This window comes from Centropristis striata, chromosome 6, assembly GCF_030273125.1.
Source record: "Centropristis striata isolate RG_2023a ecotype Rhode Island chromosome 6, C.striata_1.0, whole genome shotgun sequence".
NCBI lineage: Eukaryota > Metazoa > Chordata > Actinopteri > Perciformes > Serranidae > Centropristis > Centropristis striata.
In genome coordinates, this window is record NC_081522.1 from 38,662,089 (window position 1) to 38,684,925 (window position 22,837).

The 22,837-nt window shown below is 39.9% G+C and overlaps 1 protein-coding gene across 1 annotated transcript in view; it reads left to right on the forward strand.

Annotated features, from left to right (window-relative positions):
• The first annotated feature begins 2,419 nt into the window (after positions 1-2,419).
• Positions 2,420-22,837, forward strand: part of hsd17b12a (hydroxysteroid (17-beta) dehydrogenase 12a) — a 42,774-nt gene continuing 22,356 nt past the window's right edge. Inside the window, exons 1-2 of the mRNA XM_059335356.1 lie at positions 2,420-2,695; positions 21,001-21,047. Coding sequence (XP_059191339.1) covers positions 2,518-2,695; positions 21,001-21,047 — 225 coding nt within the window. The 5' untranslated portion in view covers positions 2,420-2,517. The remainder of the gene's footprint in view (positions 2,696-21,000; positions 21,048-22,837) is intronic.

Sequence of the window (22,837 nt, forward strand, 5' to 3'; positions counted from 1 at the left end):
GTATTCACGAAATTCATAAAAAGAAAAAGGTTGAAATTAGTGATGAGAGTCAGTTAATATATAATATCAGCTCAGAGACATTTACTCTTTTTATGTCTTTAAATTATGGCTCGCTTTATTTATTTTTTATCTTTAATAAAAAGGAAAAGAATATAAGATTTAGATTCGTGCATGGACAGAGAAGATAGCAGCATCGCAGCGGGGGTTGTCACGATTTTAGGGTGTGTGTGTGTGTGTGTGTGTGTGTGTGTGTGTGTGTGTGTGTGTGTGTGTGAGGAAACAGGGTCATTATCTACTGATAAGGTGAAAGAAAGAGTGTGTGTGTTGAGAGGAGGGGCAGAAACTTAAATGTGAGAAAGGCTTTGTGTTGCAGTGTTTAGGGGAGGCGGTGTGTGTGTGTGTGTGTGTGTGTGTGTGTGCTCAGGGCTATCGATACTAGGAGGGGTAAATAAATCTGTGTACACAAACAAAAAAAAGGTGAAATGAGAAAGCAGGAGAAGCTGCAGTTTGTGGTATCGATGTTGCACAAACTGTTAAAAAAATAAGAGAAAAATCCTTCATTTTCTTGCTTCTTGGGGGAAATTTTATATGAAAATATCCTCCTAAAAATACAACATTCTGCGTGTGTAAGAGGCTGTGGACTCGCTGCTATTCTGACATGTTTGTGCACTTTCTGTGTGTGTTTGCATGTTTAAAATCTTGCACATTACACACACACACGTAGAGATTTTCCCTGGGAATATTGCATCACTAAATCCACAATCTCTCTCTTGTTTTCAGCTGCGAGGACTCGACCGAGACGTGACTGTGGACTCTCAAAACGTCCGATAGGAGTGTGTGAAATTAAATATTATTTCATGTGCAATTCTCTTGCAAAACTGTTATTATTTTGATGGCTGGACACTGCACTTAAATGCTGTGTGTGGTGTTTTTATTATGAAAATGGTTGGAAATATTTGTGCGCAAAAACCATCTCCATGATAATTGTTTTTTAAATTGTAGATGAATCTGTAATATAAACTGTGCATGGGGGGGGCCAGGGTTTAAAATCAGTGCTTTAAGATTATTTCTGAGGTTATTTTGTGAATTTATTTTATTTTGAGACTTAGACTGAGACACAGATCTGGTCAGAAATGTATTTAATTTGAACTCCTTGTTTGAAATTTGTTACACAACTTGCTGCTGCTTCCTCTCGGCGTCACGTTGACTTCGATCCCTCCACTTGTGTCAAATAATGCGAGCAGCTGCTCGACGGCTGTCAGCGTGCAGACACATTTTTATACTCTTGTCCCTCTGCTGAGTACATGACAGGCTTTGCTTTGTGCCACAGAGCATCGCTGTGTCAGGATTTCATGTTTAGTTTGGGAGAGGAGGAGAGGAGGAGAGACAGGGAGCATGGCGGCAGAGGGGGAGAGTTGGAGAGTAAAAAAAAAAAAAAAAAAAAAAAAACTGCTGTTGCAAACAGGCTGTGTGGGTCGGAGGGGAACCAGAGAGTCGTGACAGCTGGCTGAGCTGAAACATGCAGCATGTGAGAGCATGACTGGCTTATTCATGTGCATGGAAATGTTTGTTATAAAATGAAATAAAGCGATGGAAACACACATGCCTGTCTCTGTGTTTATGTAACACACATCACATCTCATCTCCTCAGTGTTTGGGATGGGGAACTTACTACGATGGGGCAACTCTCGCGAGTTTCTACAGCCGAAAGCTGCAGTGGGAGTTGTAGTTTTTCCTGTTTGTGTGCAGCCTGCGCTCCTGCTGCAGCAGAGGCAGAGTTGGAGAGTTTTCTGGCGCAACTTGGGCGCATCTGTGCGCTAAGGTGCCTCACTGCACCTGCTTCTAATTTTTTTAGTGGTTATCAGCAGTATGATGCAGACAGAATACCTAAAATAGACGAGTGACTCATGTCTAGGTGGGAGCAGGCTGACCTCACAGACTGACACCAGCTCAGCCAATCAGATGGCACCGAGGGGCGGGAGGGCGCGCGCATTTCTCACCAATGAGAGCATCCTTTCATTCATAAAGTGGTGTGGGCAGTTTTTTTCCGAAAGCGTGGGTTTGGAGGGTTTCATAATCCTGAGTGAAACCGACAAACCTGCTCCGGAGAGAGCCAATCAGGGCTCGGGATGGGAGCTGCCGTAATGTGGGTCCAATCACTCCGCATCCCGGTCTGCCTTGGACCCACCCTGCTTCATACACAAAATCGAATGAATGGGGGAAGCTGTGGAGGTGATTGACATGCAAATGCGCCAACCGGAGGGGCGGATCCTTGGAGAGGCAGCTGCTGCAGCCAATGAGGAGCCGAGGGGGGCGGGGCGGAGTAGGAGGGGGGCGGGGCGCTCTAAATCAGGCTAGACAAGTGTTGGGGGAGTTGGGGGAGTGTGTGTGATGCTACAACCTCCTTATAAAGGGACTCTCTCTCACGTTGTGGCTTGGAAATTAGAGCACATTGCCTAAAATTGAGGTCTCCACACACACACTCTCACACACGCCGAGTCACCGAGAGCCGCTGCCATGAACTGGATGAACGCTGAGGAGATGCTCCGCAGGGCCGAGGCGCCTCTCTTCTGGGTCGGCGCGTTCACCGTGGCCTCCCTGGCGCTGTGGCTGCTCTACAGGCTGCTCTCAGGCTTCAGGATCTGGGTCTTGGGGAACGGGCAGCTGCTCTCCCCGAAGCTGGGCAAATGGGCAGGTGAGTTGGGTCACATCAATTTTCACGCCACCTACATGACGGTCACGAAGAGGGCAGCTCAGAAAGTAGACAGGTGGACTCGACGGGCACAAGCCCAGAATGAGGTTATTGGGCTCAAACTTCACTTTGGCACAAAGAGGAGCTGCGTCCTGCTGGTTTTTGTGCTTTAATTCAAAGGGAGGTTGTGTTGCGTAACAAGCGCAGGTAAGCAGCTGATTGACTGGACAGATAATGCTCCTTATTAGCTCGATTGTTTGTTTTTTTCTCTTGTTTTTTTCTAACCTGGCGTCAGACACAGCCCGGCTGCTGCCAGGGGCTCCACTCAGCGGTTTCACCCACATTGTGAGCGGCAGGGGGATGCCCCACATTGGTGAGCCAGGAGCCAAATTGCGCAGGCTATGCGCACTTTTTCACAGAGCTGTTTTATGTGGGTGAGCTCCCAGCCAGCGCACTACTGAACCACATTAGCCCATCCGCATGATGTAGGACAAACCCATATGCCCAATTAAAACGTGACCTACATCCAGATCATTTTCGTTGCTTTTCACTCTTAAAAGCATTTGTGCAGTTTGTGCCACATTTGAACACTTAATGAATCCTCTTTTTGGTGACTTTATGTAAGATTATATTCAGGCGGTGTTTGCTGCTCCTGCTGCTGCTGTCGTCGGTTTCTTTCTCTATCAACCTTGTCACATTTCCTTGTCCCAGTCCGTTTGCCCTACATGTTGTAGATGAGATTTTAAAAAAACGTCTTTTAATTGGATTTGACTGTGTAATTTACCTGTTTGGGCACATATGAGCGAGTTAGCAGTGAGATGTGGCTGTATTTTGGTCTGGTGGAGACTAGTCTCTCAGGAATCGCCCTGCCATGGCTTGACCCACTTCTCTAGTCTCCTGTTTGGAGAAGACTGCTGCGTCTGGTGCCTCTTGCTGCGCAATTTGCCGAGCGCTCCCCTCCGCGTCGGGATAGGTTGATAATGTCTCTAACACCCCTAAACCAGGCGACCCGGATGATTTGAATGCTTGTTGTTGCCCCCCCTCTTTTTTTCTCTTCTTCTTCTAATAACCCAGATGTTTATCTGCACCGTGACGCACTTTGCCTCCAAATCGTCCTTTTTTTTATGAATGGTGTGTTTAATTGATGCTCTGTGCGCCATAAAAAGGGGATGAAACGCGTGACGCAAAGGTAGGGAGCCTTCAGGAATGATTAATGTACATTTCTTTGTGGTTCTGCTGGAATATGCGGAGGAATACCGGTGCACACCGATGAGTCATGCGCTTGTTCATCGCTTCGTCATCCATTGGTCATATAGAAACTGTGATCACCCCCACCCCCTCCTCCCTCCCCTCCTCCCTCCCTCCACCTCCTGCACCCCCGGTATCTTGTCAGATTTGGCTCTGGATCTTTCCTTCCTGCACTCTTACCAACTAGAAACGATTCCTCAGGCTTGAGCTCATTTTTTGGTGCAGTAAAGACGCTTTTTAGAGGTTATTGCATCAAGTAAAATAGGTCAAATGGGAGCTGTGATTCTGCAGGAATACTTCAAATAGAAAATATTCTAATTTACTCAATCTAAGGTTTCATATAGCTTGACTTTATGCATCATTTATTCCTGCATGAGAACTTGCATGCCACTCCCTGAAACTTGTTCTCCTCCTGGCACCAGTCTGACAAGCCAACGGTTTGAGGCATGGCAGGCAGTGAGCAGGAGGAGGAGGAGGAGGAGGAGGAGCAGCAGGAGGAGGAGGAGGAGGAGGAGGAGGAGGAGGAGGAGGAGGAGGATGTGCTGGGGATGAGCTGTCATCCTCAGCTGGTTGGACCAGATGTGCAGGTCCTGCCGGCTCGGCAGTGCTGTGATTTCTTTTATGCACATGCTCTTACGTCAAGTGGTGCGACTGTGTGTCTCCACCTTTTAACTCGAGGACTGAGGCACCTGTTGCAACAAGTTTAACTATTTTATTCAAACCACTGAATAGTCCTCAGTACTGTTGTTTAGTTGTAAGCCCAGTAAGAAAGAAACCAATAGTCCTGTTGTAGCTGCTCCTGCTGCTTTCTGTCAGTTTGCTATTTTTATTCTCCCCTGGATCAATTCTTTCTTTTCTGAGCTGAGCCGTTACATAACACCTCATGCTATAAACCTCCCAGCAGTTTATTCTCACTCATAGGAAGTGTCTTTGTGTGTAAAAACATTTAAAGCTTTAAGGTTAATGACATTTGCCTATTTTAAATTGCTTCTTTATGCGATATCACCTGGATTCTGGACAAAAAATTAGTTTTTTTTTGTCATTTTAGATACTTAATATTATTCTATAAACCTCCCAGCAGTTTATTCTCACTCGTATAAAGTGTATTTGTGTGTAAAAACATTTAAAGCTTTAAAGTAAATGATATGGCATATTTTAAATTGCTTCTTTATGTGATATCACCTTGATTCTGGACAAAAAATGAGTTTTTTTTTTTTTTCATTTCAGATACTTAATATTATTCTATAAACCTCCCAGCAGTTTATTCTCACTCGTATATAAAGTCTATTTGTGTATAAAAACATTTAAAGCTTTATGGTTAATGACATTTGCCTATTTTAAATTGCTTCTGTATGCGATATCACCTGGATTCTGGACAAAAATTGGGCTTTTTGTCATTTTAGATACTTAATATTATTAAGTGTTGTGGTTAGATTTAATATTTAGCCACTGGGATTGCATTTAGATGTTATATGATGAAGTAAGATGCTGATATTTGCTGGTAAAGCAACCATTAAACAATAATTTTAAGGTTTTATTTCACTGATAGAAAGAGTTCTTAGACTGAGGAGTTTTCTAGGAAGCAGTGTCACGTCTGAGTGCTTACTTAATCCTTTAAATGTGCCTTTTAGGCAACCCACATGGCTGCTGTTGCAACACTGACAGAGACAACTGGTATTTCCTGGTCAGACAGGTTCATGTGTGCAGATAGTTGAGGTTAAATTTGCCTAGTGACCTCTAAAGTAGATCAGGTGTTAGTCCCGCCCCCTTTTTTCTGCAAAATCGAGTTTGTTTTTCACAACGTTTGAGTTTCTGTCGTGTTCTCGCTGCACATCTCTCTGTGCTGAGGCTCTGCAGCTCTCACATACAGAACAGAGCAGAACAGAGCAGAGCAGAGCAGGGATTCTCTGGAGTTCCTCTGCTGGTCTTCCCTTAGTGGAGGAGCCTCCTAGTGGCAGAGCAGCAGCACTGCAGCCTGAGTGAAAGCGGCTTCCCCAGCCTCTCTGCTGCACCCAGCATCCTCACATCCTCACATCCTCACATCCTCCTGCAGCCCTCTACACGTCTGCAGCTCCGCTTTTCTTTATTTAAAACCTCCAGTGAAGGAATGCACATTTCCTCTTTAATTTCTGAGCAGATTTACAAATGGCTGCAGATAACGGGGAGATTCCTGCAGTTTTTTTTAAAGATTTAGTCTCGGAGTTTCACATTTTTAAAGACTCTGTTGTTGTTTTTATGGCATTCAAGCAGATTTTTTACACGATGCATTGTTGAATATTTCTGCTTGTATTTGCAGTGGAGCAGCGTTAATGTGTAGTAGTGCCCAGTTTCTTCCTCCTCCTCCTCCTCTTCCTCACTCCACTCTTAGCCTCCAGCATCCTGTATTATATAAGGAGCCAGTTCTGTTGCGTGTGTATAAAACTCCATTATAGAGAAGTAAATCAGACCAAAGGGAGCTTTTTGCAGCGGAGGGAGGGGGGGGGGGGGGGGGGGGTGATGGTGACGTGACACACGCCTCAGAAGTGCCCCCCCCCCCCCTCCCCCCTCCTCCCTTTGACATTAGAGTTTATTGAGAAAATGGTCCTATTATATAAGAAGGATGCAGCCATTCATGAGTAGAGCAGCAGAGTGACAGAGACTCGGGTCAGCACTTACGCAAGAATTTAACTCGGTTTTGATTCGACTCCAGAAATAAACATTATTATCACAAACAACAAGGGGCGAATCAGAGTCGCAGGGCGGCCGTTAATTATTATGAGGGGATGAATTTCAGTGTTTTTTATGAATAGGCGTCAGGCTTCATTCATGGTAAGGAAAATGCACATGTGAATGAATTTATCCGTGTGTGTTTGAGCTGAGGCAGGGTCTCCACTTCTTCATCCTTGTGAATGTGCTTCCCCCTAGTGCTCTATGAGAGAGAGAGAGAGAGAGAGTGTGTGTGTGTGTGTGTGTGTGTGTGTGTGGGCGGAGAGAGAGAACACTGCTGTTCATGTGATGAACACGCTCTGTGACACGTGCCAGAGCCGGGGATGCTGGGTAAAATGAAAAAAAGAGAAAGAGGGAGAGAAAAAAATCCTCTGCATCTCTCATCTATAGCTCTCCTCTCTCTCTTTCTTTCTCTCTCTCCTTCCCTCCATCTTTCTCCAGTGTTCACCATCTTCCTCTGAGTTTGTTGTTCTCTTAATTTAGTATTTTCTTAGAATTTAAATACTTTAATACTCACCGTTTTTATATAATTTGCCGTTGCACAAGTCGTCCATTTGCAATTAAATTTTTCTTAAAAATCGACAAAATAAAGTGGTAATCTTGCAGCTTCACAGACTCTAATTCTATTTATTTCATATTTATTTATAGTTTTTTCAATGACAGATAAACCTACAAATATTTTATAAAGAAATAGAGAACAAAGGACACAATTTCCCCCATTAATTTAGTATTTTCTTAGAATTCAAATACTTTAATACTCGTCATTTTCAGTCGTGATTCCACAAGAAAGTCGTCTATTTGCAATTTAATTTAATCAAATAAACAAAATGAACTGGTAACTCTGCAGCTTCAGACTCTAAGGTGTTTCTTTCATACATTTCTTTTATATTATAGTTTTTCAATGACAGACAAACCTACAAATACTTTATATAGAAATTGAGAACAAAGGGACTCGACTACTGTGCGAACCAGTCGAACCAGTGGAGCGAGGGAGAGCTTCCAGCGTTAAATGATTTTTGTTTCTATTTAAAACACAATGTGCAAGAACAAATGCATGCACATGATCTTACTCCAGCACATTAATATATCCATATATTTTAAGTTATTGGGTTTTCTGCCTAACACTTTGTCTGTGTGAACAGTTTTCAGTGTCACTTTTGCATCTATAACTTATTGTAGTAACTCTATTTCAACAAATGAATATTAGTGTCATTTATTAATCTGCAGGTGTATGAAATGTCAAATAATAGTCCCAAAAAAAGCCTAAATTGCAAAGTGACATCTTCAGATTGCTTGTGTGTCCAACAAACTAAACCTAAAACCAAAAATAATCCATCATAAAACAAAGAAAAGCAGCAAAAACTCTATCTAAAAATAATTCTAGGGGCTAAAATGTGATAACGTTTGGAAACTTATTGATACATTTATGAAACCTTTCAGCTGTAAAATAATGATTTGAAGTGAAAAGCTTCAGCAAACAAACCTAATGTTGAATGATGAAGTAAACCAGTTAAAGCATTATTGTTATTATTTGCACTTGTAGTGTTTTTAATTAGATTTTGACCAAGTAGAAAACGGACATGTGCAATAAAATTGATATGTGCAATCTACCTCATCTATAAATTATAGCATTTTCAGTAGCCATTTATTTATTTATACTTATTTATTACATCACATGTTTTTGTCCTTGTTTAGCTCTGTATTTTTCAAATGTTTTTACTGTTTTTACATGTTTTTTGTGTTATGATTGTCATAACTTTGCACCTTATGCAGTGACACTTTCAATTTAGTTGTATAGTGAACTATATAATGAAAATTAAGGCTATTTGATTTGATTTGAGAACCAACTTTTCTAGCGTGACCACATTTTCCACTCCCCAGATGAAGCGAGCAGCTTCTCTCTGTGAGAACACACAATACTGGACCACCAGCATATTTTAAATCTGTGGTTTATTGCTCTGACGTCTTTTCTCATTGATTGCGGTCCAACATGCCAGAGTGGCAGTTTGTTCAGCAGCGAGTATCTGTTGAAATGTTTCTGCTCGTATTGGTGTCAGAGTTACGTGGAACAAACCTGAGAAGAATGTTCTTGGAGTTCACAGGTGTCGAATATGACTCTCAGAGCTGTTATTAGATGTGTCAGATGAGTGACTGTGTGAAGGATTTATGTAGCTTTAGGGCCCAAAAAAGTCATCCGAGTTTTGATTTTAAAGTTGTTTTTTAATTCTAGTTTGGCTCAGACTCTCTGGGATCTTACACGGTCTTGAAAGTTTGGAAAAAGTTTGAATTTCACTGTTTTTAAGGTTCGGAATATGACTAAACTACTTGAAAGATGCTTAATTTTCAACATAATCTGATGTTTTATCTATAGTCAAAGTTTAGATGTAGTGATAAACCGAATATATCCACACTTTCTAAGCCTTTTAGTACCTTGAAAGTGCTTGAATTTACTGTTTGCACTGTAAGAACTCTGACTTTACTGGATGTGTAAGGTGGGAGTTGATATGTGGAAGATTCATGAAGCTTTAGGGCCCAAAAAAGGCATCAAAGTTTTAATTATGAAGTTGTTTTTTGGCTCAGACTCTCTGGGATCTTACGCGGTCTTGAAAGTTTGGAAAAAAGCTTCATTTTCACTGTTTTTAAGGTTCAGAATATGACTAAACTATTTGAAAGATAGTTGATATTCAACATAATCTGGTGTTTTATCTACATAATCACTCATGCAACCCAAAAACGTTTAAATATTTGAATGGAAACGATACGTTATTTTAAACCGCACGCAGGTTTTCCAGGCATTTTTTCCAGGCGTTTTAGGCCTAAATGGGTTAAATGCACTTAATGGAGCTTTGATTTTTTTTTTTTTTTTTAATAGGTTCTCCTGTTATACAGTATTTATGTTCACTTAAATAAGCGGTTTCAGTAAAACTACATGTGACATGTCATATTTGGCTTTGACTGAACATTTGCTCTCACTTTGCGATAAAATATGGGGATATATATCGATACTCAGGCTAAATATATCGGGAGATGACTTTTGCTCCTAACCTGGACCCCCAGAGAGTCCAGCAGGAGGTCCCCCCCCCCCCCCCCCCCTCCTCCTGCTGCAGGCTTCAGTCTGAACTGGTTCCAGTCTCACGGTCAGCTGGAGAAGTTTGAGACGAGGTGTTTTTTTTTTGAGCAGGAAACAAACTGTGAGCGGAGTAATTGTGGTGAAGGAAACTATTGATTGTGAGAGAAGGAATGTGACTGCAGCAGGGAGGGGGGGGGGGGGACGCGAGGGGGGGGGGGACTATTTTCTGCTCTGTACCCAAATATAGATGCTGCTTCTATCTTGGGCAGCTCTGAAGTACATGTTCTCTTTTTCTGTCTCTCACCCCCCCCCCCCCCCCCCCCCCCCCTCCTCCCCCCCTCCTCCCCCCCCCTCCTCCCCCCCCTCCCTCGGCCCGATCAGCCTTTATTTCTGTCGACTTTTATATCACCCATGTGACTTTCCTCCCCTGCTATTTAAAGCAGCGTGTGTGTGAATGTGGAAGGTGGGCGGATGGAGAATGGAGAAGAGTGTGTGTGTGTGTGTGTGTGTTTGGGTGAGGAGAGGAGGGAGGGGGGGGGGGGGCTGTCTTTGGATCTTCTGCTGCATCCCTCCCTCCCTCCCATCTTTTTTTTTTTTTTTTTTTCCTCTCTCTCCCTCTGAGGTGGGAGGGGCTGCTCGTTGATAGGCGAGTTTGGGGTGCGACAGATTACATAACAGTACGTAACGAGAGCGGGGCATACAAGGACCGCAGTCTCTCCTCACGGAGAATCTTAATTGGGGATTTGGTGGTGGGGGGGAGGGGTGAAGGGGGGGACGTTTTTGGGCTCATTTTAGCTCCGTCTCGCTCTCTCTTTGTATAGGAAGTTGAATCTTCCCCCAAAAAAACCACCCTCACCCTGTTGAGAGTCACCTAAACTCCACATCAGCTTATTTTCAGCACGTCTTCATGTTGAGAATTAATAGAAATGTGAATATTCATAAAGTCTTCATGCAGTTAATGTGAATACTTGATAACATTTTCGATGCCACCAGGATAAAAACAAAGACCTTAGAATTTAACAAATATTTTTATTAACAAGACAAATGCAACATGTAAAAATGAACAGAACCACAGGTTAAATATTTATAGTAAAAAACAGAAACTGCAACTATGATAACAAGCTTCAGATACTTGATACTTTTGAAAATGAGTATCCGGATACAACGTTTTAGTATCAATACTGAAAAAACCACCCTCACCCTGTTGAGAGTCACCTAAACTCTTAAATCAGCTTATTTTCAGCACGTCTTCACGTTGAGAATTAATAGAAATGTGAATATTCATAAAGTCTTCATGCAGTTAATGTGAATCAGAGATGTTGCAGTGGGCTTTGTGTGGTTTTCTTCCTACATCTTGTGTGTTTTACAGCCTGCATGTTTGTATCTGAGGATGCAGCAGCCTAATCCTGGTCCTGGTCCAAGTCCAGGTCCAGGTCCTGGTCCTGGTCCTGGTCCTGGTGATGGTGGTAGTGGGGGATCTTGTTGGTATTCAGGTGCTGCGGCAGGCAGGCAGGCAGCTCTAGCTCCCAGACGAGGCAGTGCAGGCGCGCTGCTATTTTTACTCCTCCTGCTGCTTTTTTTAGACCCTCGGAATAGTGAGCAGGCAGCAGGCAGGGGCTGCTCCGCTGCCGAGGAGGAGGAGGGAGGAGGGAGGGAGGAGGAGGGAGGGAGGGAGGGAGACAGAGACAGAGAGAGAGAGAGAGAGGAGGCTGGGGGATGTCAGCAGCTCTGGACGTGATGTGCAGCACTAAGCGGTAGAGCTGCGGTGCTGCGGCGCCCCCGCCAGGACGCTCCGGAGCCGGCAGGGAGGAGCAGCTCCTCTAGAAGGAGAACCGGAGCGTCGTTAGCTGGGAATGAATGAGAGGCAGCGGTGCACACACACATTCTTGTGCTTCTATCTTTGTGAGGACCCTCATTGGAACAGTGAATTCCCTTGCAAGGTTATAATAGTTTTGGGTTTTTCATTAGTTTTAGTTTTAATTTTGTTGTGAATTTTTGTTTTTAAATTCAGTTAGTTTTAGTTAGTTTATAGAGTGAGTTTGCTAGTTTTAGTTTTTTTTTTTCTTAGTTACTATGTAGGAAGTACAAGAGCGCACACACACACACAAACACACACACACATTAAAACACAATTCTAGACAACAAAGACTCAGAAACATATTTACAAATGAGACATAATGTAAACACAAATACAGACAAAGAATAATATAAAGGACAACCACAACAACAACAACAATGAACGATACACCAGTACAAAGCCACGCGGCGAAAACAGACGAACAAACAAAACAACAACAAAAAAACAAACAAAAAAAACATTAATTTAGCCCAAACAGAAATATAGAGAGATTTGCTCTTTTTCTGCATTTGTTGCAACTCAAAAACAAAGAAATAAACGTCAGAGGACTGGAGAGGAACTCTGTGTCCTCGTCCACACACACACACACACACACACACACACACACACACACACACACGCACTTCACTCTCAGTCACTCCCCAGACAACGTTTATTGAGAGAATGGTGCTATTATATAATGAGTGGGAGGAGTGCAGTCATTCATAAGTACAGCACGAGGAGGAGGGGGGGGGGGGGGGGGGGGGGTCACTATTTAAAGTCTTTTAAAGAAAGTACGTAGCGATAAAAATAAATTCTGATGTTTTCTGCGTTTCCAGATGTTTGCAGCTGTCTCAACCACTCAACAATCTTCAGTTTACACTCTTCCTTCAATTTAATTTCAGTACATTAGTTGTTTTTGTAGAAGCAGAAATGTAACAAAAGCTTGACTCGTCATGCAGACATGTGAAGAGTTTATCAAACAGATAAAATACATTTTTTTATGAATAAACAAACACCGTTTTGCAAGATTTTTCACTCTTATAATGTTGTCTTCTGATGGCTTTAAAGGCTGCATTACAGTAAAGTCACATCATTTCTGATTTCTTTCTCTCTGATCCATAATTAGATTTTTTTCCACTCAAACACCTTTCACACATGCAGAACATCCTGGATATGTTCAGGAACTTTTCCTGCACGTGTGAAAGGAAGCAAGGATCAATTTTTGGGGGAAACGCCACCAGTAGCACCATTAATTTCCCACCTGAAGGCCAGATAAAATACGTTTTTTATTAATAAACAAACACAGTTTTGGAAGATTTTTCTTCTTGATTCTGCAATGAAATGGATGATTTAGCTAAATTTTTTTTTTTTTTTTGTAGACTTCTAATCTGAACATCTCCAACAGCTGTTTGCTTTTCTCTTCACTGCACAAACGACAAAAATAAATCACAACAGAGATATCACGGTTCAAAGTCACCTTAGCTGAAAACTTATCAGATTCTCTTGTTGTTTCTAATGTCTTTTGCTTTTTATCACTTACATCTCATATGTACATTACACCCTGCAAGAACAGGAATGATCCTGATGAAGTTTTGCTAAAATATTCTTACACTATTCACCACTTTTCAAGCAGATGTCTGCATAAGGAGTTAAGTTTTTTTTTTTTGTTACATTTTTGCTTTATTAAAAACAAGTAACGTATTGAAATGAGAATGAAGGAAGAGTGTAAAATGAAGTGTTTGTTTTACACTAAAATGGGTCGAGGATCATTTGCAAACATCTGGAAACACAGAAAACATCAGAAATTATTTGATAACCGCATACTTTCATATAACGATATTGAATATCTACAATGATTTTAACAGATTTTAAGGTTCAGAATATGAATAAACTGGTTGAAAGATGCTTGATTTTCAACATAATCTGGTGTTTTATCTACATTATCACTCATGCAACCCAAAAACTTTTAAATATTTGAAATGAAACAATCCTCCTGAGGTCTCAAACTATTTTTTTGCAATTTCGTTTGTAGTCAAAGTTTAGATGTGATGATAAACTCAATATTTCCACCCTTTCTAAGCCTTTTAGCACCTTGAAAGTGCTTGTATTTTCCTGTTAAAGCTATAAGAACTCTGACTTTACTGGCTATGTAAGAAGGGAGTTGTTGTGTGGAGGATTCATGAAGCTTTAGGGCCCAAAAAAGGCATCAAAGTTTTAATTATGAAGTTGTTTTTTTATTCTAGTTTAGCTCAGACTCTCTGGTCATATTCTGAACCTTAAAATCAATAAAAATCAAACTTCCAGGCTTGTGTAAGATCCCAAACTACTTGAAAGATGCTTGATTTTTTAACATAATCTGGTGTTTTATCTACATTATCACTCATGCAACCCAAAAACTTTTAAATATTCAAAATGAAACAATCCTCCTGAGTTCTCAAACTTCTTTTTTGCAATTGCTTTTGTAGTAAAAGTTTAGATGTGATGATAAACTCGATATTTCCACCCTTTCTAAGCCTTTTAGTACCTTGAAAGTGTTTGTATTTTCCTGTTAAAGCTATAAGAACTCTGACTTTACTGGATATGTAAGAAGGGAGTTGTTGTGTGGAGGATTCATGAAGTTTTAGGGCCCAAAAATGATTTTATCTCTGCATACTTTCATGTAACGATATCCAAAATATCTCATCCCGTATCACATGTTCTTTGGAAAATAATCGAGTCTCGTTGACTCGTTGAACCTTCTTGATCTTCTAGAAATGCTCGGCATGCTCCGTCTGACACACGGTGTTCTCTGCTGCCAGGTCCAGGTTCATAAAGTCATTCTCTACGGGAGTTTTGGTGCGTAACGCATTCTTGCACGCTCTCCTCCGTCGGGTTAAAGTTCAGCTGCAGGTGCGATACGTGCATTCTCTCTCACAGGTGCAAAAAGTGAAACTCAGTCATGCAGGAGAAGAATCTTCGGGGTTTATTAGTCGTCCCATGTGACAGGAATGTGGTCGGTGCAGCACAGAGGCTCCTCTGCTTGGACTTTTATGGGATTTCTTTTTGTTCTGTCTCAGTTTCTGTTGACGGGTCCTGTCACTTACTTCAGAGGAGGAATTTCTAATTAGTCACTTGTTGTTCGTCACTTGTTTTGGTACAAAATGTCTCAGAAAAGGATCTCAGCAACCTTTCTACTCCATTCATGCTCCTTTTCTCTCTATTCTGTTCATTAAACTGATGAACACTCTACACATAAGCTCCAAACTGGCTTCTTTTCTGGTGACAATCATGCAAATATGATGTTTATATCAGCCAGGATATGATTTTGTGGCATTTTTTAACCCTGCAGCTCCTAAAATGAACAATCCTTCATTTTTACTAGATTATATACGGAAAAAGCAGCTTTTCTGTCGAGGTGTATCTTGTTTTAAGAGTTAATTTCTTATTTTAAGTGTTCAACATGCTTATTTCTAGATTTAATAATCTTAATTTAAGAAATCTTGTCAAGGTAAATTATCTGTCCATGCAGCAAGATCATTTCCCTCAGATTTACTGCTTTAGCTTGTTTTAGACACACCTTTTTGCAGTGTGTAATCATGTTGAATGATTAAGTTTCTTTTTCTTAAAATAACTATTTCATAACTATTTTTGTCTTTTTATGTCTTTTTTGTGATTTTACGTCTTTTGTTTCTTTTTCTTGGTCATTTTACATCTTTTATTCGGTCACAAAATGACCAAAAAAGACAAAAATGTACAAAAGAGACACAAAATGAACAAAAAACCTAACACTTCTAAATCTAAAGTTTTTTTTAATCTTTGTAAGAAACTAATAATCATCAGGTCACTCTGCTCGGGCCAGTTCATCACTGCTGGCAGCTTTAATTTATCTGGTTTTAAGAGTTAATTTCTTATTTTAAGTGTTCAACGTGCTTATTTCTAGATTTAATAATCATAATTTAATAAAATCTTGTCAAAATAAATTATCTGTCCATGCAGCAAGATCATTTCCCTCAGATTTACTGTTTGATCTGGTTTTGAACACCTCCTCTTTGCAGAGTGAACCCTGCACCTCCTAAAGCAGATCATCCTCGTTCATTTTTACTAGATGATATACAGAAAAATCATCTTTTCTGTCGAGCTGCTTGTCGTCTTCCCCCCTCAGCCATCTTGCTCTGCAGTGGATGGAGCCTCTCCCTCCTCTCCTCCTGCCTCGGCGCGCCTCCTCCTGCCTCGGCGCGCCTCCTCCTGCCTCTGCAGCGAGCGGCTGCTTGGTACGGCCCGCGCCCATTGAGGCTTTTCTGCCACGGAGCGTTTCATTCTTAACACGGGGGAGGTTTAAAAATAACCAGGGATTCTGCTTCTCTTTTCACTTTTGACTTTGTGCTACTCTCTCTCACTCCTCTTCTCTCATTCACTCTCTTCTTCTTCTCCCCCCTCCTCCTCTTCCTCCTCCTCCTCCTCCAGCGCCATCTCTATTCTGTCTCTTTCTCCTTCACTCATTCGTTCTCTTGCTTCGCTCCAGTTCTATTTTTAGCCGCCCCTAGGATCCCTCCTCGCTCCCCCCCTCCCTCCTGTCTCCTACCCCACTTCACCCTCCTCCTCCTCCTCCTCCTCCTCTCTGCTGCTCCATGTTCGTCATCACTCCCTCCTCTCTGCATCCCCTCTCTCATCTTGTCTCTTTTTCCTGCTTCCAGAGAATGTCCTCTGCCTCTATTAATCTTTCATCAAGCCTTGCTAATAATATTTTCATGATGCACAACTATGTGTACCACCACCACAACCTTTTCTGTTCTGTTTGTCTCCTTTCTCTCTCTCTTTTCCTCCTCCTTCCTTCCTTCCTTCCTTCCCTCCTTCCTTCCTTCCCTCCTCCGTCAGTCAGAAGGAGCTGGGCTTGATGGGCAGTGAATGTTTAAAAATAGCTCTGCTTGCTTGCTTGACAAGGTGAGGAGAACTCTGAGCACCAGAAGAAGAACATCAGCTCCCTCTCTCGGTCTTTGTCTCCGTCGCTTCACCATCTTTTTTTTTTTTTTTTTTTAAATCTTTTTTTTTGTGCTTTTATTAAAACCTTTTCCTCTGATTTCACTTTGTCCTCTTCGGTTGTCCACCTTCTGTGTAAACTGCAGATCTGATTTCACCTTTCCACTGAGATAAATCTCATAGTTTAGCATGTTAGCAGCAGCAGCAGTGAGGGATCAGTGCACTGTAAAAAAAAAAAAAAAAACTGATGTTGCTTTTACAGAAAAAAAAATGGCAGCTGTGGTTCCCAGAATAATTCTGCAAAAAATACAGTACAAATGGAAACAACTTTACAGAACGACTTGTACATTTTACTGGTATTCAGTGTACAATAAATAATAACTGAATGTTAATTTACTGGTATTCAGATTAGATTTATTTGTCATTGCACAGAAATACAACAAAATTCAATGCACTCACGTACTGATAATAAATAGTAAATAGAAAAGATACATTCTCATCATCTCAGCACTTAATATATTCATGTCATTCATTCACTGTTCCATTGCCATTGTATGCATTAAAACAGTAGTGTAAGTATATAAAGTGCAGAGCACAATAAGCATAAATAATCAGTATAAAAGCAGCAGCATCCTGTTAAATTAGCAGTAAAGGACGGTATATCTACAACTTTAAAATGTTTTTTGTTTTTCTTCAAATTACTACAGTTTTAGGATGTAAAATGTACAAGTTGTTCTGTAAAGATGTTGACATATTTACTGTACTTTTTATGGACATACTCTGTAAAAACAACGGGACATTTTTTACAGTGTGGCTGTTGTAGATCCTATATACTGTCTTTGTTCTGTTTTAATCTATACCGTCTTATCTCTCCTCTATGCAACCTCTATGTCCCGTCTCTTGTCTTTGTAGCTTCATCTTTGTGATTTCACTACTATCTATATTATGCTGCAGAATCAAACTGCAAGCTGTGTTTTTCTGCTCCACCATGACACGCCGTGCGTTCTCAGAGGGAGGATTTCCCTGAATAGCAGGTGGAGTTGGTCGGGTGTGTCTGGTGATGGAGTTCCTAGATAAAGCCTTGATCTGACCGCCGGCCTGTCAGTATCTCTGGGTGTGTCCTCCCATGGTTTCACATCGGGGCGTTGCTCTGTGTTGAAAAGTGCTGCGACGCAAGATGGAAAACTGGGCCTGGCACGGCACTCTGTTGGGTCAGATTGTCCCAGAAACAACTGGTACTATAGTCAGCTTTAGACCTTTTTTATTATTTGTTTTTATTCACTTTTTATTGAGGATTTTTAAAACATTTTATACAGAACAAAGAACAGGAACAGTTGGTACTATTGTCAGCTTTAGACCTTTTTATTATTATTACTATTATTATTATTATTTTTTATTCACTTTTTATTGAGGATTTTTTAAGCATTTTATACAGAACAAAGAAACAGGAACAGTTGGTACTATTGTCAGCTTTAGACCTTTTTATTATTATTATTATTTTTTATTCACTTTTTATTGAGGATTTTTTAAACATTTTATACAGAACAAAGAAACAGGAACAGTTGGTACTATTGTCAGCTTTAGACCTTTTTATTATTTTTTTAAATTCACTTTTTATTTAGGAATTTTTTTACATTTTATACAGAACAAAGAACAGGAACAGTTGGTACTATTGTCAGCTTTAGACCTTTTTATTCTTTTTTTTTAAATTCACTTTTTATTGAGGAATTGTTTAACATTTTATACAGAACAAAGAACAGGAACAGTTGGTACTATTGTCAGCTTTAGACCTTTTTATTATTATTATTATTTTTTATTCACTTTTTATTGAGGAATTGTTTAACATTTTATACAGAACAAAGAACAGGAACAGTTGGTACTATTGTCAGCTTTAGACCTTTTATTTTTTTTTTTTATTCACTTTTTATTGAGGAATTTTTAACATTTTATACAGAACAAAGAACAGGAACAGTTGGGGTGGGGGTACATAAACCACACAGCATCATCTTTTTCACCCAGAATCATCATTTGCAGCAGTCATCATTAGTTAAACTTTAGTTAAACGACAGTTTTACATAAAGTCAGATCTTATAGGCTTAACATATTCTGTCCATTTTGACCAAGTTTTATAAAAATGAGTCCATTTGCAATTTTAGTTGAAAAGTCACTTTTTCCATATTTTGTAGATTTCTTGAATAATGTTGATCCAGTCCTCATTTCTTGCTTTTTGCCTTTAATGTTACAGAGATACACAGTTTCACATGAAAAGGGGAAAACAATTGAGAACACATTCTGCACATGATGATGAATCTCAACCCAATACCTTTTGAATAATTTTACAGTTCCAGAAAACATGGAAATGATTAGCTCCTTCTATACCTCCAACGGGCATCTCCGTTTCTACGGTATCTTTTTTGAGCTGGTGTAATAAAAAAATGCATAATATTTTTCCAACAAAATTGCTTTAGACCTTTTTAAATGCCGCTGTGTGTGTGTGTGTGTGTGGAGGAGCTGCCCGAGCCCCGCCCGCGCTGAAACAAATGCGCCTTTTTTTTTTTTCTTCCATTTATTCGGTTTAGATGCTGTGAAAAATACAGTCACATACACAAGTCTGCTGGGAAAACGCTGCTGTTTTTATGGCTAAAATGTTTCCTGATATGATTATTTTGACAGAAACATGCATGTAAAGTTTAAACACATCTATATAAAGATCAAACCTCTAACGTTTGCTGAATTCTATAAGTTGATATAGTTATTGTGAGAGGCCTAGGCCTCTTTTTTTTGTGGTCTTCAACAGATGCACTTAGTTTTCTGCATTCTGGTGAGTTTTTATGCTCCATTTTATAGTGAAAAAGTCTTATTTAAGTTTCGGAAAACGCAATTCATGCAATAATTTAAAAACTCAATGTAATATAGTGCACTAAGGCTCTGAAACCTTCTGTATTTTTAAAATTTTCTCCTGTAGATATTGGTTATCCCACTGAATCAAAACATGTCGGCACAAATGACAAATTTTGTGTGGTTTTGTGTCTTTAAATGTGCGTCTGGCGCCTATTCACCTTCCTGGTATGTTAATTTATCAACCCCACGGCTTAAATGGCTCAAATGTGCAAAAGTTTCTGCACATTAAGAACAATTTCACACATCTTTTGAATTTTTGAACAAATTTGCATGCAATTTTGCACTCTGATTCTCATTCTGAGTTTCACTTTTTCATTCTGGTGATTTTTTTATGCACCGGTTTATAGTGGAAAAGTCTTAAAGTTTATAAGGAAAACAAATAATGCAACAGTTAAAAACACAATGGAATATAACACACTGAGGCTCTGAAACCTTCTGGATTCCTTTCAGATTTTCTCCTGTAGATATGAGTTAACCTGCTGAGTCAACACATATCAGCACAAATGACACATTTTGTGTGTTTTTGTCTCTTTAAATGTGTTTTTGTGTCTTTAAATGTGCGTCTGGCGCCTGTTCACCTTCCTGGTATGTTAAGTTATAAACCCCTCGGCTTAAATAGCTCAAATGTGCAAAAGTTTCTGCACATTCAGAACATTTTCCACATATCTGTTGCATTTTTTAGAACACTTTTGGACATATTTGCATTTTACAGTGGTGAGAACGTGTCTCCGGTCTCTGTAATTCCACCTTTACCTCCACGTGAGTGTCTCGTCTGTCACCTGTAGCGGCGGCAGGCTGCAGCCTGATGAGAGCTCTGAGCCGCTTGTCTGGTTGTGGTGACAGCTGGAAGCGGTCGAACCTGAAGTGAAGGTGTGTTGTAAGCCCGTGAACAAAGAGGAGTGTTCGGTTTTTATGTTCCACTGTGACAACATGCAAAGAAAACAGAAACGGTCATTGCATCAGAGGAGAGTAACTCGTCAGTCTGATGTCATTTATCTGGTATTTAGATTGAAAATACAAAGTGAAACCTGGAGTTCAACTTTTGCCCTCTTTAGATAATCTCCTCTTTAGTTGAACTGATCTGACTGATCTCTTACCCTGGTTTTTTTTTTTTTCTTTTTTTGTAATTTTTTATTTTGTTTGGAAAAGGCATTTACAAACAGACATACAGTACAATACAATAAATCTTTATTATTTATATAAACAAAATGTGCCTAAAAACATTTTTTTTTATTCCATTTATTCGGTTTAGATGCTGTGAAAAATACAGTCACATACACAAGTCTGCTGGGAAAACGCTGCTGTTTTATGGCTAAAATGTTTCCTGATATGATTATTTTGACAGAAACATGCATGTAAAGTTTAAACACATCTATATAAAGACCCAACCTCTAACTTATGCTGAACTCTACAAGTCGATATAGTTATTGAAATTAACCACTTTCTGGTGATGGATTTCTGACCTGCAGCCAAAAGGGCCTGAAGCAGCTTTATGTCCCTCCTTAGTTCCACACACAACACGAGCCAGTGGAAGTTTATTTTGAAGGAACCTAAACTAACCTTTTCCTTCTTTCTGTCTCCTTCCAGTGGTGACGGGAGCCACAGATGGAATCGGGAAATCCTACGCGGAGGAGGTGAGGCTCCTGGACCCTTATTTATTTATTTATTTAATTATTTCATTTCTCTCACGGCAAAGCTGTGACTCATGCACACACACACACACACACACAGAGCGTGTTCACTCATAGGCCACGGTAGGGAGAGCTCTTACAGGCCTATTAACGTGGAAGAGAGTCCTCAACCAGAACTAGAGAGCACACGTTGAACAGGGGCCCCCGGCCACGTGTTGGGCCCCACCAGTGTGTGAGTGTGTGTCTAAAAACAAGATAAAAAAAAACTAAATCTGAGGGAAATGATCTTGCTGCATGGACAGATAATTTACCTTGACAAGATTTCTTAACCCACTGGAGTCGCCAATCATGCCAACATTATCAATTATTATTATCAATCATTATCAACTTCCCTCTAAAATACTGGCTTAAAGTTAAGGTCAAATATATTTAGTGTAAAAATATAGAATTGGATGTTCTCATTTTACCTCTTATATGCAACTCGTGTCCACATTTGCAAGATTTTGTTGTGTTTCTTTGGGTTTGAAATGTTGATCCAGTACGTCAAAGTGAAAAAATAATTATCAGGTCATAAAGGCGAGGTTAAAAAAGATACCGACATGACGTGGTAAACATTGTTTTAAGTGTTATAAACAGGCAGAATGAAAAGGATTCAAAAACGGCCAAAATAGCCCCAGACTCCAGAGGGTTAAATTAAGATTATTAAATGTAGAAATAAGCATGTTGAACACTTAAAATAAGAAATTAACTCTTAAAACCAGATAAATTAAAGCTGCCAGCAGTGATGAACTGGCCCAAGCAGAGTGACCTGATGATTATTTGGTTCTTACCAAGATAAAAAAAACTTTAGATTAAGAAGTGTTAGATAATTTATCTTGTTTTAAGAGTCAATTTATTATTTTAATCGTACATGCTTATTCCTAGATTTAACAATCTTAACCCTCAGGGGTCTATGATGGTGCGGTCCTGATCAGATCATGTGACATTTAACAAAATAACGAGGTCACATGAAGCAATACATTTTTGTTTGACATTCCTAGGTCATGTAAAACCAAAGATATGATAGTTTTAATTTGATAGTACAGAAATATTTCAGCGTTGCTGTAGCTCTCTGTGTAATTTCACACATAGTTTGTTTTGAAGAGTTGCAGCTAACAAGGGAAAAAAGCCTATAAATAAACATGTTTTATGGGACTTTTTTGTATATATTTTATTATATTAAAATGTTAACCTTTTTATATGTTCATATTAGTGTCCTATGTTTACATTTTCAAGTTCCAAAGCAGTTCATTGAGCACGTTTGTGGTTTTTTTTGTAGTAAATAGTATAATTTTTCAACTCGGATTTCATGATTTTTGGGCTCAATATGTTGATAAAGTAGGTTAAAGTGAGAAAATAACTGTCAGATCATATAGGTGAAGAATAAATGGATACTAAATATGGGTATAGTAACATTTTTTTATGTGGTACATGAAGGGCAAAATCAGAAATATTCCAAAACGGCCAAAATACACTCAGACCCCAGTGGGTTAATTTAAGAAATCTTGTCAATTTAAATTATCTGTCCATGCAGCAAGATAATCTCCCTCAGATTTAGTGTATTTATCTTGTTTTTAGTCACCTTTCTGCAGTGTGTGCTGTCTGTATAATGTAGCTGTTTGGGCCTTTGACTCTGCTGCTGCTGCTGCTACAGCGAGGCTCGCCGCTTGTCACGCAACGCTTGTTTTTAAGGCATGTTAATATTTATGCACAAATGCATGCAGTTGAATCCTGCTTTTACACAGAACATGATA